The sequence below is a fragment of the Callospermophilus lateralis genome, chromosome 2 (genome assembly GCF_048772815.1).
Source record: "Callospermophilus lateralis isolate mCalLat2 chromosome 2, mCalLat2.hap1, whole genome shotgun sequence".
Lineage (NCBI taxonomy): Eukaryota > Metazoa > Chordata > Mammalia > Rodentia > Sciuridae > Callospermophilus > Callospermophilus lateralis.
The window spans coordinates 5,401,752-5,419,274 of NC_135306.1; the positions used below are offsets into that span (position 1 = coordinate 5,401,752).

At 42.2% G+C, this 17,523-nt stretch overlaps 1 protein-coding gene across 1 annotated transcript; it reads right to left on the reverse strand.

The window, feature by feature from the left end:
• Positions 1 to 1,994: 1,994 nt before the first annotated feature.
• Positions 1,995 to 17,129, reverse strand: LOC143392240 (uncharacterized). The gene is made up of 2 exons (XM_076845242.2): positions 15,581 to 17,129; positions 1,995 to 2,050 (listed from the first exon to the last, which is right to left on the reverse strand). The coding sequence occupies exon 1, from the start codon at positions 16,386 to 16,388 to the stop codon at positions 16,290 to 16,292; it is 99 nt and encodes a 32-aa protein (XP_076701357.1). The 5' UTR covers positions 16,389 to 17,129; the 3' UTR covers positions 1,995 to 2,050; positions 15,581 to 16,289.
• Positions 17,130 to 17,523: the final 394 nt, after the last annotated feature.

The window sequence follows — 17,523 nt, forward strand, 5'->3', positions numbered from 1 at the left end:
ATTAAAATTCTCTCTCCCTCTCTCTCCTCTCTCTCACTCTTTCTTTAAAAAAAAAAAAAAAAATTTTTAGGCCTTCGATAAGAGGTAAGGCAGAGATAAGATGAGAGAAGAGAAAAACCCAGGTGAGCTGCGCGTCACTCCACCTTCCTGCTGGGGCGCTTTCCGGCCAGGTGCAGGGAGTTAAAACCCAAGGCAATAGCAGCAGTCCTTTGAATTAGGGAAGCAGACACGGGGTGTGAGGGTATGAGCAGGTGGAGTTTGCAGGGCAGGGAACTGAGAGGAAGGAGTTGTACAGAGGTTGGGAGGGAAGCCGGGCCGGGAAGGTGGGGTGGGAGCTGTCCTGTGGGTCCTGGCTTCCGGGCTGCACATGTGCATGGTGAGATGCTGTAAGGGTCAGCTGAGGGTGAGGTCAGAGGCTGTGAGCCTGAGGACTGCTGTGAGATGGAGCTTCACAGCCCTGGGTGACAGTAAGTGGCAGTCCACCTAGAGCAGAGAAACCGTGTGAGTGCCTCTGTCATTCAAGTGAAACCCAAAAAAGTCAAGCATAACATCTGAAGACACCAGGAGTCTGGACTGAGCATAAACACCTACTAATAAGCCATAAAACCAAGTCTGTCAGGGTTAAAAGAATACACCAATAATTTAACCACCTGTCAGAAAAAAAAGAAACACCCCCAGATCCAGGTCATTTGTGGTGGTGTGCTTCGGTGATCCCACTGGTTTAGGAGGCTGAGGCAGGGGGTGGGAAGTTCAGGCCAGGCTCAGGGACTTAACAAGACACTGCCTCGGGGGGGGGGGAAAGAAGGACTGGGGTGTAGCTCAGTGTCAGAACAACCCTTCCTTCCTTGAGAAGGGTTCAACCTCAAGGAAGGAAGGAAAGGATGGAGGGGACAGTGGAACTGGGGGCAGGGACAGGCAAAATTCAGAATCCCTACAATGTAACATCCACATGTGTGGCATAAAATCAAAATTATTAAACATATAAAGTCGCAAGAAAGTGTGACTCAGAGAAAAAGCAGTCAATAAAAACGGATCCAGATGCTTAAAATAGTAAACAAAGTACTTACTACAAATAATTTCAAAGATTTAAAGGAGAAAATGGCCTAATGAATGAAAAGATGGTGCATCTCAACAGAAAAACACAAACTATAACAAATAAGCAACAGCAAGGAGAGGCAGCACACTGCAGCATCAGCCTCTCGGAGGCTAGGGAGGAAGCCCACTTGAGCCTGGGAGAAGAGTTCGGGACCAGGGAGGGAAACACAGTGAGATGGAGTCTGAAATGGAAATTCTATTTATTTACTTTTTTCCAGGTCTTACTTTTTTTGCAGCAGAATACCAAAACATGGAAGATAAATGCAAATATATGCCCATACAAAAGAAGAGCTAGTGCTCAATTACATACGGGAGACAAGAATCCTGTTTAAAATAAGTAGCTAACCACAAGTCAGCCCTTGCGAGCGCTGGACTCCAGGTCTGCTTAAGCAGCTGCCCTGACTGAGGGTTGCCATGATGTCATGAGCCCTCCTTACAACTGAAGGCATGGAATAGGCCAGGCACCCTCTAGGGCCTTCCTCGGTCCACAGACCTGATCTGGCCAGGACAAAAGTGACTTGAATTTCCCCAAGGGCCACGACAGTTAAGTATTTGACATGATTCTTTTGGTTCCCAGTAAAGGGAAATTTTAGAATAGAAAAGTATGACATCTGAAATAAAAATTTTCCAAGACAGTAAACGTCAGACAAGATAGTGAACTTGAAGACAAAGCAATAGAAAATAAAAACTAAAAACTAAAAACCAGGAAGAGAAGAATGTGTTGGTGACCTAACAGAGCTTCCATAGAATCAGGCAAGAACTGACAGAATACCCAGTCACGTTTCCACTCTCAGTGGTCTTATTTGTGCCTTTCATTCCATCAGTCTTGCTGGAAGTCAGTCTCTTTCACTAGTCTTCTCTTTCAAAGTCAGCTTTTGGTTTTGTTGATCACTTCCATTTCTTAATTTATTCTTATTTTGTTACTCTCTTCCTCCGGGTGGGGGCAACAATTGGGCTGGAAGGAAAGAAAAGAAGAAGCTGATCCCTCCAGCGCCCTCCCTCCTACACCCGGCAGTGCTCCCTGCCCCAGGGGAGAGTTCCTCCCAGGGTGGGGGCTGCAGGAGTTGTGGAGGAGCACCCCTGGACGGCTCTTCCCCTAGGTCCCCCAGGGCGGCTGCGTTCTCTCTGTGCTTGGATTTCCTCAGCTCCAGGGCCACCTTTTGGTCACTAGTCACACAGGCAGCACGGGGAGGAGAGCAGGAGAAGAGGAAATCTAAAATGTTTAAAAAGGCAGGACACCCCGTCCTCAGACACCAGCTCTGGGGCTGCTTTTCTTCACAGAAGTCTCTCTCTGCTCCACCCTTTAAATAAAGCTTGCTCTCTTCGCTTGTGATGTTTCCTGGGGTGTCCAGTCTTCACATCAGGGAAGCGGGACTCGGCCTGATTCTCATCACGGTACCTCTCCTATACCCATGGGGATGACTATTTTTCTGGCTTCTTCAGTTAAAGGGTTGATTTTTTTTTTTTTTTTTTTTTTTTTGAGCTCAGTGGCAGAGCGCTTCCTTGCACCTGTGAGGCCCTAGGTTTGATCCTAAGAACCACATAAAAATAAATACATAAAATAAAGATAGTGTGTCCATCTACAACTGAAAAAAAAAATGTTTTAAGGGCTGGGGCTGTGGCTCAGTGGCAGAGCACTTGCCTCGCACCTGTGAGGCACTGGGTTCAAACCTTAGCACCACATAAAAATAAATAAATAGACATTTACCAAAAAAAAAAAAAAGGAAAGGAAAGGAAAGGAAAGGAAAAAACCTTAGGAAAGATAGATAAAATAAGTAGATAAAAAGAAGCAAAGGCCCATGTTTCTTTTTTTTTATTGGTTATTCAAAACATTACAAAGATTGCAGAATCACATCGGTTACACATCCACATTTTTACATAATGCCATAATAGTAACTGTTGTATTCTGCTACCTTTCCTATCCTCTACTATCCCCCCTCCCCTCCCCTCCCATCTTCTGTCTCTACCCCATCTACTGTAATTCATTTCTCTCCTTATTTTTTTCCCATTCCCCTCACAACCTCTTATATGTAATTTTGTATAACAATGAGGGTCTCCTTCCATTTCCATGCAATTTCCCTTTTCTCTCTCTTTCCCTCCCACTTCATGACTCTGTTTAATGTTAATCTTTTCCTCCTGCTCTTCCTCCCTGCTCTGTTCTTAGTTGCTCTCATTATATCAAAGAAGACATTTGGCATTTGTTTTTTAGGGATTGGCTAGCTTCACTTAGCATAATCTGCTCTAATGCCATCCATTTCCCTGCAAATTCCATGATTTTGTCATTTTTTAGTGCTGTGTAGTACTCCATTGTGTATAAATGCCACATTTTTTTTATCCATTCATCTATTGAGGGGCATCGGGGTTGGTTCCACAGTCTAGCTATTGTGAATTGTGCTGCTATGAACATTGATGTGGCAGTATCCCTATAGTACGCTCTTTTAAGGTCTTCAGGGAATAGTCGGAGAAGGGCAATAGCTGGGTCAAATGGCGGTTCCATTCCCAGCTTTCCCAGGAATCTCCATACTGCTTTCCATATTGGCCGCACCAATTTGCAGTCCCACCAGTAATGTACAAGAGTACCCTTTTCCCCACATCCTCGCCAGCACTTGTTGTTTGACTTCATAATGGCTGCCAATCTTACTGGAGTGAGATGGTATCTTAGGGTGGTTTTGATTTGCATTTCTCTGACTGCTAGAGATGGTGAGCATTTTTTCATGTACTTGTTGATTGATTGTGTGTCCTCCTCTGAGAAGTGTCTGTTCAGATCTTTGGCCCATTTGTTGATTGGGTTATTTGTTTTCTTATTGTTTAATTTTTTGAGTTCTTTGTATACTCTGGATATTAGGGCTCTATCTGAAGTGTGAGGAGTAAAAATTTGTTCCCATGATGTGGGCTCCCTGTTTACCTCTCTTATTGTTTCTCTTGCTGAGAAAAAACTTTTTAGTTTAAGTAAGTCCCATTTGTTGATTCTTGTTATTAACTCCTATGCTATGGGTGTCCTATTAAGGAATTTGGAGCCCGACCCTACAATATGTAGATCGGAGCCAACTTTTTCTTCTATCAGACACATAGTCTCTGATTTGATATCAAGGTCCTTAATCCATTTTGAGTTAACTTTTGTGCATGGCGAGAGGAGGGGATTCAGTTTCATTTTGTTGCATATGGATTTCCAGTTTTCCCAGCACCATTTCTTGAAGATGCTATCCTTCCTCCATTGCATGCTTTTAGCCCCTTTATCGAATATAAGATAGTTGTAATTTTGTGGATTGGTTTCTGTGTCCTCTATTCTATACCATTGGTCCACCCGCCTGTTTTGGTACCAGTACCATGCTGTTTTTGTTACTATTGCTTTGTAGTACAGTTTGAAATCTGGTATCGCTACACCTCCTGATTCACACTTCCTGCTTAGAATTGCTTTTGCTATTCTGGGTCTTTTATTTTTCCATATGAATTTCATGATTGCTTTATCTATTTCTACAAGAAATGCCGTTGGGATTTTGATTGGCATTGCATTGAACCTATAGAGAACTTTTGGTAATATCGCCATTTTGATGATGTTAGTTCTGCCTATCTATGAACAGGGTATATTTTTCCATCTTCTAAGATCTTCTTCTATTTCTCTCTTTAGGGTTCTGTAGTTTTCATTGTATAAATCTTTCACCTCTTTTGTTAGGTTGATTCCCAAGTATTTTATTTTTTTTGAGGATATTGTGAATGGGGTGGTTTTCCTCATTTCCAGTTCAGAAGATTTGTCGCTGATATACAGGAATGCCTTTGATTTATGCAGGTTGATTTTATATCCTGCCACTTTGATGAATTCATTTATTAGCTCTAGTAGTTTCTTTGTAGACCCTTTTGTGTCTTCTAGGTATAGGATCATATCATCCGCAAATAGTGATAATTTAAGTTCTTCTTTTCCTATCTTAATGTCTTTAATTTCTTTTGTCTGTCTAATTGCTCTGGCCAGTATTTCGAGAACTATATTGAATAGAAGTGGTGAGAGAGGGCATCCCTGTCTTGTTCCAGATTTTAGAGGGAATGCCTTCAGTTTTTTTCCCATTTAGAATGATGCTAGCCTGAGGCTTAGCATATACAGCTTTTACAATTTTGAGGTAAGTTCCTGTTATCCCTAGTTTTTCTAATGTTTTGAACATAAAGGGATGCCGTACTTTGTCGAATGCTTTTTCTGCGTCTATCGAGATGATCATATGGTTCTTATCTTTAAGTCTACTGATGTGGTGAATAACGTTTATTGATTTCCGTATATTGAACCAGCCTTGCATCCCAGGCCCACGTTTATAACACCCCAATTCCTAACAGCCAAACCATGGACCAGCCTTGATGTCTGTCAATGGATGAATGCATAAAGACAAGAAAATGTGGTATTTATACATATACACACGCATGATGGAGTTTTATTCAGCCCTAAGAAAAATAAAATTATATGTTTGCAAGAAAATGGATTTAACTTAAGACCATCATGTTAAGCAAAATAAGCCAAACTCAGAAGGTCAAGGGTCTCATATGTTTTCTCTCATGTGGAAGCTAGAGAGTAAAAAGGCAAAGAAAGCTGGCAGAGCAAAGATCTCATGAAAATCAAAGGGAGATCAGTAGATGAAAAGGACCAGGCAGTGAGGGGAAGGGAGGGGGGGAGTGCTGGGGAGTGATATTGGCCAAATCATATATTGTACACAGGTACAAATATGTAACCATAGCACCAATAAAAAATAAATAGTAAGGGAAGCTGTCACATGGTGGTGCAAGTCTGTAATCCCAGCGTCTTGGGAGGCTGAGGCACGAGGATCGAAAGTTCGAGGCTAGCCTGGACAACTTAGTGAGGCCCTGTCTTAAAATAAAAAAGGGCTGGGGATGTAGCTCAGTGATACAGCACCCCTGGGTTCAATCCCCAACAGTAGGGGAAGGGGAAAAGAAAAGAAAAGTACGCCCAACTAGAGCAGAACACATTCTTTTCAATAATACAAATGAAACATTCACTAAGACAGGTTATATTTTGAGACATCAAATTAGTCTTAGTAAGTATCAAATGACTGAAACTTTACAGAGGATATTCTCAGACCTCAATGAAATTAAATTAGAAATCAATATGATATCTGCAATATCCAAATATTGGAAATTAAATACTTTAAAAACAACATATCAAAATGTGTATAATGGCACTAACTCAGTGTGTAAAAGAAAATACACAATTTTAAATACTTAAGAAAAGCTCAAAAATTTTAAATGCTTGTATTAGGAAAGAAGAAAAGTTTAAAACCAATAATCTAAATTTCCAATAAGAACCTAGAAAAAAGTTGATGTGGTAGCACCTGTAATCCCAACAACTCAGGAGGCTGAGGCAGGAGAACTGCAAATTCTAGGCCAAACCTGGCAATTTAGTGAGAACCTGTCTCAAAATAAGAAATAAGCCAGGCATGGTGGCACGCGATATAATCCCAGCAGCTTGAGGTAGGAGGACCTCGAATTCAAAGCCAGCCTCAGCAAGAGCGAGGTGCTTAGCAACTCAGTGAAACCCTATCTCTAAATAAAATACAAAATAGGGCTAGGGATGTGGCTCAGTGCTGAAATGCCCCTGAGTTCAATCAAATAAATAAATAAAATAAAAAATAAAAAGATCTGGGAGTGTAGGGTTGGACTTATGGCTCAGTGGTAGAGTGCTCGCCTAGCATGTATGAGGCACTGGGTTCAAACCTCAGCACCACATAAAAAAAAAATAAAGGCATTGTGTCCATGTGCAACAACAACAACAACAAAAAGATCTGGGAGTGTAGCTCAGTGCTAGAGCACACCTGGGTTCAACTCCTAGTACCAAAGGGAAAAAACAATCTAGGGGAAAAAACGAAATAAAGTAAAAAAATATAAAGAACAGAAATCAATAAAGTGGAAGACAATTAAGAAAGTCAATTTTTTTGAAAGACTAATAAAATTGATAAACTCCCAACAAAATTAGCCAAAAGAGGCAGAAAAAAACAGAATGCACAAATTAACAATGAAAGATTGTTAATGAAAGAAGAAAAATCACTACAGGACAGGGAAATATTAAAACACGGGGAACAAACCCACTGACACACACAAGGTATTAATTACCTCTGAGAAAGAGCAAGGGAGGATCTGGCGAAACTGGAGAGGACGGACACTTCTGAGGAGTGCTGCTGACTTTCCACTTCTTTACCAGGACAGGTCACAGAGGTGCTCATTTCGGGATTACTCATCAAGCTGCATATTTACCATTTGTATCCCTTTCTGTATGTACAGTATAATTTTTAGAAATTATACAAAAGTTCCATCAACAGATGGAAGGGTAAACAAAATGTTGTACATACAAGCCTGGAGTATTATTCAGTCTTAGAAAGGAAAGAAATCGGCATATATGCTACAACATGAATAAACCTTAAAAAATATGCTATGTGACGGCTGAGGTTGTGGCTCAGTGGTAGAGCCCTCACCTAGCATGTATGAGGCACTGGGTTTGATCCTCAGCATCGTATATAATAAATAAAATAAAGGTATTGTGCCCACCTACAACTAAAAAAATATTTTAAAAAATTTTAAAAATAGCCAGGCACGGTGGTGCATAACTGTAATCCCAGTAGGTTGGGAGGCTGAGGCAGGAGGATCTCGAGTTCAAAGTTAGCCTCAGCAATGGCAAGTGCCAAGCAACTCAAGTGAAACCTGTTCTCTAAATAAAATACAAAATAGGGCTCGGGTGTGGCTCGGTGGTCGAGTGCCCCTAAATTCAATTCCCAGTATCCCTATCCCCCCAAAATCCTTGAATCCATTAGGAAAGAAATTACCTGTTTGAGAACTTTCTTCTACTTCTTGTAAGTGGATAAGTCCAATCTCTTATTTAGTGCATTTAATTTTTATTAAACAAGAAATTTTTACTGAGGGCCTATCTATTCAGCATTGAGCTTAGGTAACAATCAAGGAGGTCGATCCTGCCTGCACACACTTACATTTCACTTGAGGACCCAGCTCACAAGAAGCCATTAGGAAATACTACAGGGCAAATACACAGTATGTGGGCAAGCGTTCACTGTATTGCAGAAGCACGACGGGGCAGAAGTTACAGAACAACTAGGGAGGGCCAGATGTCAAATGTGGTTTCAGGAAGAAGGGGCACTGAGAGGAATGTGAATGGTAGGTGCGTTTCGAACATACTCAGTGATGTCAGGGGCACAACCACCAGAGGCAGGAACCAGGCAGTCAGGTAATGGTGAGGAATGTGGCAGAGCCGTCAGAGGGAGTGCTCCCTCTCACCCAAGCCCGTCTTCTAAGCAGTAACTCGCATCTCTTACACCCAGACCCAGACATTTCTATGGGTATAATTCCCAGCTTAATCATGGTAACGCATCCCTCTCTCTCCCACCTGAAAAATGCACATACTGCTGAGGGTGGCGGCACACATCTGTAATCCCAGCTACTAGGGAAGCTGAGGCAGGAAGATCACCAAGTGCCTGAACAACTTCTCAAGACCTTATTCCAAAATAAAAAGTAAATAGGGGGAAAAAAGGGCAGGGGATGTAGCTCAGTGGTAGAACACCCCTGGGTTCAATCCTCAGTACCGCCAAAAAAACTTATTTCCAACACAGGTACACTCAACCAATATGAAGTGATTTCACATTCTAACTTCTATCATTTTATTTGATAGAATGTTTGATTCAAACCAGGTAAAACTCTTGGTCAATCATCTTCGGTCATTTTCTTTTACCTACACCACAACAGAAATAGTTTTCTTCTAATCACAAGCATAATTCTTAAAATGGACAATAAAGTTTTATGAAAAACAAAAAGGCCATACAAAATGTATTAGACTATAGGAATAACAGGGCACCTACTAAAACATAAATATACACGATTTTGCATTTTCATAGTTCATGTACCACAACCCAACTCTTACATAAATAGAAAGATATAGTCTTTCCAAACAACCTCTTTTAAGAATCTGAGTGAGGGCTGGGGATGTGGCCCAAGCGGTGGCGCACTCGCCTGGAGTGCGTGCGGCCCGGGTTCGATCCTCAGCACCACATACAAACAAAGATGTTGTGCCCGCCGATAACTAAAAAATAAATATTGAAATTCTCTCTCTCTCTCTCTCTCTAAAAAAAAAAAAAAAAGAATCTGAGTGATGGCACATACCTGTAATCTAAGCTATTAGGGAGACTGAGGCAGGACTACAAGTTTGGAAACCAGTCTGGGCAACACCCTGTCTTAAAATCCTAGAAAGACTTGGGTTGTAAGGCAATGGCTCTTACCTAACATGCTCAAGGCATATCAATCCCTAGTATCAAAAACCCAAAAAGTTTGGGGAGTGGGGAGGCATGGGAAAAATGGAGGAAATTTGATTGGGCAACGGGGAGGGAGGGGAGGGAGGGTGCATGGGAGCAGGAAAGATGGTGGAATGAGATGGACATCATTATCCTAGGTACATGACTGCACGTGTGGTGAGACGCTACAGCTACATCCCTACATCATGTACAACTATATGTAAAGTTGTGCTACAATTGTATACAATGAATTAAAATGCATTCTGCTGTCATATATACCTAATTAAAACACTAAGGACAGTGGCTAATATCCAGTATATTCTCAGTAAATGAGTCAGTTACAATTCTAGTAAAGTCTATGCATTTTATCAAATTAATAAACCAATCATTTAGATAAAAATGAACATCACATTGCATCTTAAAAATATAAAATTTTTCTGATGAGGAGGGATGTGACCCTGCTATATTTCTAAAAATGTGGTTTAAATATATTAGTGCTTAGAGCAGTATTACTATTCTTTAGTTACTTTCAATTTTTAAATCTTAATATTAACAATACGGGTAGTAAATTCTGAGAAATTTTTTTTTGCAAAGATGAATGTAATGATAGAGTTTCTTAAACAAAAGTTATAATTTTTTTGCCTTTTATTTCATAACTTTCTGCAATTTAAAAAAAATAGTTACCATATGATCATAAGACATAATTAGATATTTGGAAAGTTTTACCAGACCCTGTCTCCTGCTTAGATAAGGAAAAAAATTTTTTTGATTGGTTTAACATTATTGCCTATAGGACTCAACAGATGCATTATCCCACCTCCTAACGTGTATAGATATTTAATATAATTTGACAGTGAAGGAATCACAGTGTTGATCTATCATGTACCTACAACTATGACCTAAAGTTTCATTTGAGAACCTTAAAGTAGCTTTGAACTTATAGTAAACAATGTCTTATCATTTTCAGTTAAGCTTAAAATAAAACATTGAGTATAAGTTAGTTAAATAACTTTGAAGGACAGATATACTAACTCAAAATTAGAAAATATAAAAATAAGTTGTTAAATAAATTTTTTAAATGTTTTAAGTTATAGGTGGACACAATGTCTTTATTTCATTTTTATGTGGTGCTAAGAATCGAACCCAGTGCCTCACGCATGCCAGGCTAGCACTCTACCTCTGAGTCACAATCTCAGTCCCAAATAAAATTTTTAAGAAGCTTCAGCTCGACACAGTAGTCCATGCAATCCCAGCAACTTGGGAGGCATGGAGGGTTAGAAGTCTGAAGCCAGCCTCAGCAATGTAGTGAGACCCTGCCTCAAAATCAAAAACATAAAGCATTGAGAATGTAGCTCAGTAGTAAAACGCCTCCTGGGTTCAATCCCCAGTATCACAACAAAAAACCATATCAGGACCTGAATCTCCAAGGTCCCAAGGGCTTCACTAACCACAGGTATAAAAGTCAACATCCTTGCAATGACCAAGAGGACTCCACTCTTCTATCCTCCCTTTACCCCCATTTTACCTCCTACAATCCTCCTTTTGCCTTCTCTGCTCCAGCTTCACTGGCCTCTGGGCTGGTCCTTGAACATGCTAAGCAAGCTCTGCCTCAGGGCCTTTGCACCTGCCTCCCCCTGCCTGAGACACTGTACCCCCTACTTCTATTGCAGCTTGCTCCTCGCCTTCCTCCTTCAGTTCTTTATTTAAAATGCCACCTTCTCAGGTGGGCTTCTCTAGCTACCATTACTAAAATTATACTCCCACATACTCACATTCTGGGTTATATTTTTGTCCTCAGCACCTTCCACCACCAACACATCTGTACAGTATTTCACTGCAGAATCATTACACCCTACTTTTTCACTCTGAAAATTGGTTTATAACCTTTCCTTGCAAAACTGTCTCATGGATGATTCTGTTCCTCAAGTGATGTAAGAAGCAACTAGAGGGCTAGAGTTGTGGCTCAGTGGTAGACTTGCCTAGCACGCGTGAGGCACTGGGTCCGATCCTTAGAACCACATAAAAATAAACAAATAAAGGTATGGTGTCCACCTACAACTAAAAAGAGATTTAAAAAAAGAAGAAGAAGAAGAGCCGGGGTGTGGCTCAGTGGTAGAGGGCTTGCCTAGCGAGTGTGAGGCCATGGGTTCGATCCTCAGCATGGAAGGAAGGAAGGAAGGAGGGAGGGAGGGAGGGAGGGAGGGAAGGAGGGAAGGAAGGAAGGAAGGAAGGAAGGAAGGAAGGAAGGAAGGAAGGAAGGAAGGTGCTGTGTCCATCTACAACTAAAAAAAAGAAATAAAAAGAAGTAATTAGAGCCACACTATACTCCCCGGTGGCATATGACCATGCTTCAGTCTTCCTGCACCTAGAATTCCCCGGGGTCACTGCCTGTCATCTCTGTAGTCCCTCAGAGTGCCGCTTCTACACCGTAGGAAGCAGCAGGACTGGTCGTAGGACTGCGCCTACGTGGGGGAAACTGAGGACAGTGGTTCAAAATCTCCACACAGGGAGGATGACATCTTTTGCAACACTGCTGCAAATTTTCTCAACTATAATATTAACTATATTGCACAAAATGATAACAATTAACCTGTTACCCTTTTCCAAACCAGAAAAATGTTCACTAAACTGTCACAAAGCTATAATATATGACAATTTGGACTCTTCAATACTCCTGAATATAGGTTACTCAAAACACTCTTCAAGAGTAGTCCATGCATCCTAATCTTGCACCAAAGACAGTTTAATAGTTCAATATTTTTAAGTAATACTTGAATAATTTTATAGAAATTTACATAATAGACACATCTCACTTTAAAAAAAAAAAAACTAGCAGAAAATCTTCAATGATACAGGACCAGTCTAACTCCACACCATGTACAACCCACAAGAATGAGATCTGTCCATGTAGGTATGATATGTCAAAATATACCCTGCTGTCATGTATAACTAAAAAGAACAAAAATTATCTGCAATAATTACATGGCAAATTACAGTTATTTATTTAGTATATTGATGGTTTGTCTACTCCCACTAGAATGCAAGTCCTAAGAGGACAAGGATATTTTTTTCTTCTCATATGTATCACCATTCACCAAAACACTACCTAGCACATAGTACAGGCACGATAAATATTTGTTGAAGAAAAAAGAAACACTAGAAAAAGTTTTACCAGTGAATGCTTTCAATTTTCCTAAGAGAATTTTCTTAGTTAAACCACTAAAATGTGAAAAGAGCATGTGGTGTAAAATAACACCCCAGCCCCCCAACACACACATACACTGTCCATATGACCAGGCCCTTCTGACCCTGAATGATCCTGGCAAAAGCTGCCATCTGCCCACTCCTTTCAAATTCACCACCATACCACCAACCACCAACCACCATCAACATCATTCTAGGCTTCCAGATTCATGACTGGTCTAACACTGTGTTTCTTACTTCCAAGTTTTTCAATCCAATTTACAGGGACATCAACAAACTCTAGAAAGATCAGCCTGTGAAAGAGCAAGAACAATTTGTAACACAAAAATAACAGTGTATTTCTCCAGAAAAAGAATCCTCAAGGTCCAAAGAAACTGACTCGTCTTCAGTCATGACAATCTTTCATCAATAGGTACAACAAAGAAGTGATTATTGATCCAGTGTCAACAATTCAGTTTTTCTTTCAATTTTATTACAAAATAACACAAATTTGTTGTAAAAACACATTTGGAACATCACAAATGTAAAAACTTTAAAATTTTCTCCATCCGGGTCATACTAGCCCGGTGCACTGGCGCACACCTGTAATCCCAATAGCTCAGGAGGCTGAGGTAGGAGGATCTTGAGTTCAAAGCCAGCCTCAGCAACAGTGAGGTGCTAAGCAATTCAATGAGACCCTGTCTCTAAATAAAATACAAAATAGATCTGGGATGTGGCTCAGCGGTCAAGTGCCCCTGAGTTCAATACCTGGTACTCCCTCCAGGAAAAAAAAAAAAAGGGGGGGGGGTCATACTATATGGATAGATCTCCAAATGCTTTCATCAATTCACCGTTAGTCTTTCAAAGTCTGCTTGTGTACCCTCTGAATAGACTTCCTGTGGTAATGGTTCCCAAACTTTTAAAAATATTTTTATATTTTTTTTAGTTATAGATGAACACATTATCTTTATTTTATTTTTATGCGGTGCTGAAGATTGAACCCAGTGCCTTCCACATGCTAGGAGAGCACTCTATCACTGGAGCTACCACCCCAGCCCCCAAACTTTTTAATCTCTGCTCTTGCTCCACTTTTGAAAATTACCAATGACCCCAAGGAACTTTAATTTATATGGATTATCTCATCAATACTTACCATCCTAGAAATTAAAACTAAAATTTAAAAATATACTTATTGATTTAAAAACAAATATTTTTATTATGTTTTCTCCCAGAAAGGCAAACTTCATGGATAATAACAGATATTTTTTTCTGCTACACTGAAAACCTCTGTACATGGTGGTTTCTTAAAGGCTGGAGGCCAGGTAGAATCTGAAACCATATCGATAAACTTTTGTATTCTATGACATTAGAATCTCCTGGTTCACCTTGTACTTTGAATGGAGCTTCCACCTGTGCATGCTTCTATATCACATGTTGATCATTTAGAAAACACTGGTTCACTTATTTACGTAGATCTTTTAAGTTATAGCTTTCATTATAAAGTATCAAAATATCACAGCCACAAATATTACACCAAGCTCTACATCACAGTGACATACAAAAGTTATCCAAAATCCTATATCATAGAAAGCTAACATTTTTATAATTGGCAAAAAAAAAAACACAAAAAACCAACAACAAGAAGAAAAAAAAAAAAAAAAAAAAAAAAATATATATATATATATATATATTTTCCCGGTTGTTTTCCTTGAAAGGAAAGATCTTTTCTTTCAAGAAACACAACCGAGAGTTATTTTTTTGTTTTGCTTTGTTTTTGCCAATGATAAAATATTGGCTTTCCAGTGAAATTACTGGGTCACTGACATACAAATTCATCTAAAACTCTCCAAAAAGTCTGTGGCAATTTTCACTATCTAAGGCTGCATGAATGATCACCACTAGTTAAAATGTAAATATTTCCTTTTTAAATCCTGAATTTGGGAAGTTCATATATTACCACATTTGCCTGCCTAAAATAATACTCAAGTAAATCCGATGTTTCAAGGTGAAGTAAAATCCAGATTAACTTAGATGAAGTGAATATTTTTGAATTTCAAAGTGTACACCATCTGCACACACTGCACATCCACTTGTGGGATGGGTGGGCTCAATTCATACCTTAATACTAAGCACAGCCTGAAAAATATCAGGCTGCAGCAGCACAAACACGACCCTAATTAACAATTCACGGATCCTGGCTGGCCTCTTTACACATATCAGTTAAACTGACCCTCAGCTTTAACTTCACACAGGATTCTTGGAAGTGAACAATGTAACATGTACTGTCAGCACTCAAATGCCAACTATGTTCACAAAAGTGTCAAAGACAATCTTTATTGCCCAAATGTCATTCTAAACAGGGAGAGAGGAAGATGCAACATATCATCAGTGGGGAAAGAGTCACTCCTTATGCAAGGTAAAATAATTAGAAGATGTGTGTCCTCAATTCATGAGAAATGCTGCTTTCCAGTTCAATCTTTTCCACAGAGCACAAAAGTGAGTATTTTCAAATCCTACTTTTGATTGAAAAAAAAAAACAAGGATACTAGTGTCAACTCGGATGTGGTCCTTAACTTTTTAGAACACAAACCACTTTAGGAATAGGATAAAAGCTCTTTACAGAAAAAGTAGTAGAGGATTCATGCAGTTAGAGGAAGTCTGTGCCTTCAGTTAAAGCAAATGACAGAATTAGGAATCCCAAGAAGCCACTTAAGACCAACCCTATCATGAAACTGAGGCCCTGGAACAGTAAAACGGCTTGTCCAAGGTCAACAGTGAACAAAAAGTTCAATCAATCAGGCACGAAGTAAGCAACTCAAACAGATTTTTGAATAAAGCCCTAATTTTCTTATACAAAGAAAGTTTCTGTCCGCATCTAAGAGATAACTACAGTAACAAAAATGTTAAGTAGAACTGGAAGGAACTGACACAAGTACTGCTGTTTCAAAAACCTCTTTGACAGCCTAAGCCGAAGGTGTAAGGAAAAATATGACCAGAAATCTTGAAAAAGAACTCACCATGTTCCATAAAAACATTGCAGTGTGGACCCCCATGCCTCGATGAGTCCTTCTTCCCTGCTCCTTTGATAAAGTGCAGGGCAGGCAAACTTGGCCTTCGTTGGTCCCCAAGAACTTTTCCAGGCTGCTGCCCCATAAAGCAATGATAAGCACCCCTTTCCAGAAGAGGGTTCAAGATCTTCCAGAACGGTGAGTGGTCTTAGAAGGAAAAGGATATATGCGTGGGATTTCACATTTACTACATCTCCCCAAGTCGGTAACTGAGGTCAATCACAGAAAGACACCTTCCGTGACAAAGGGGAGCGGACCTTTAGGTTGACAGATGTAAACAGGAGTTCCAATTATTTTCGCAGTTTAACTTGATTTTAAGTTTCTTGATTTTAAGTATGTTTCACAGGCTGAACAACAGTTTTTTTTTCCTCCCCAAGAAGAAAAATTTAAACACAAATATTCACAGGCGACGCTAGGTCAACAGTCCTACAGTCTTTTCCATTCACAAGTAAAAAGGAAACGTCGATCGTCCTTGGATGCTACTTCCGAACTTTTCCTGTGGAAGTCACCAACCCCCTATCTTGGTTTCTCCATCTTCCAACAAATTTCCTGCCCCTCTTCCTTCCCTACCCTGCTCTCCGGGAAAGGGCACGGGTCACCCAGATTTCAGCTAGCTTGCCCTCCACTCTGACAAGAAGGAATGCATTGCCAGCAACTTTTAAGTCCGCTTTTTAAAAGGCCTGTGAAACCAATCCAGGCTTTTCCTTTGCATTGAAGTTTTGGGCTGCTCTGGGACCGAGGGGGCCGAAGGTGACATTGGAAGAAGTCAGGGCATCAAGGCTCGCGGGAGCAACCTGGAGGACAGGAGCGACCGCCTGACAGTGGGCAGGGGCTCTCCTCCGGCGGGCGGGGGGCTCGGCGGCCGGGCGTGGGCCGGGGCCGGGGCGAGCACCGGCTGCCGGGGCGGGGCACGGGCGGCTTACTCGGGGACGACGCTCCTCCACGCATCAAGCAAGAAGTCGGGTGTCCCCGGTCGGAGGCGAGTGAGACCACCCCGGCGTCCCGGCGCGGGAGTGGGCAGCACGGGCCGGAGGACGCGCGCGGCCCCAAGCCGGGGGCGGCCACTGGGGGAGGAGGCCCGGCCGCCGCGGCTGCCCCGATCCCGGGGTCTCTGCCCGAGACACCCCCTCCCCCGGCCCCGGACGTCGCCGCCGCCTCCGCCGCGCAGTCACATCCCCCGAGCTCCGCCGAGGCACAGCCTCCCCCCGCCGGTGGGGGCCGCGGACAAGGGAGGGGCTCCTCAGCCACAGGACCGGGAACCGGCTCCGGCTCCGGCGCCGCTCAGAGACAGACACCGACCCCCGCGGCCGCCATGATGGATTACGAGCCGCTCCACAACGAGGCCAGGCCCCGCCCCCAGCCCCGCCCCCGGCGACGTGCGAAGCCCGCCACGCGAGGCCCGGGCGACCCTGGTGCCGCCTTCTGCGGACGCCGCCGCACCTTCTGCGGTAGTCTTGGTGCGGGTGAGAGTCCAGCCCCGCACGACCTTTTAATTTGGTTCTCCTGGGTGCAAGGTGAGCGGTAAGGAAGCTCCCGCCTCCTCCGCACTGCCATTGGTCCCTGGGAATCCAGGCTCCTCTCTTCCATCCTATTGGCCAGTGAGAGCAGCTGGGCCGGCCCTGACAGCCAACCGCCTTCGGCGCGGCCGCGGGGCGTGCCGGGAGCTGTGGTTCCGCAGGGCGCCCGGCCCCTGCACGGACTCGGCCGGCCCTCGGCTCTCCGCTCCAGCGCTCCGGCCCAGCCGGTGGACTCGTTGGCCTCTCCCCTGGCTGGCCAGCTCTCCGGGCGCCCGAAGTTCGGCCGAAGAGCCAGAGCGAAGGGGAAACTGCGGATTGGATTTTCCCAAAACCGGAATTGGATTACTTACTTGAGCCTCTTTAGGGGAGAAAATT

Excerpts from the sequence above, each read along its gene's own strand:
- LOC143392240 (XM_076845242.2), bottom strand. The coding sequence starts at position 16,388 with ATGTCACCTTCGGCCCCCTCGGTCCCAGAGCAGCCCAAAACTTCAATG.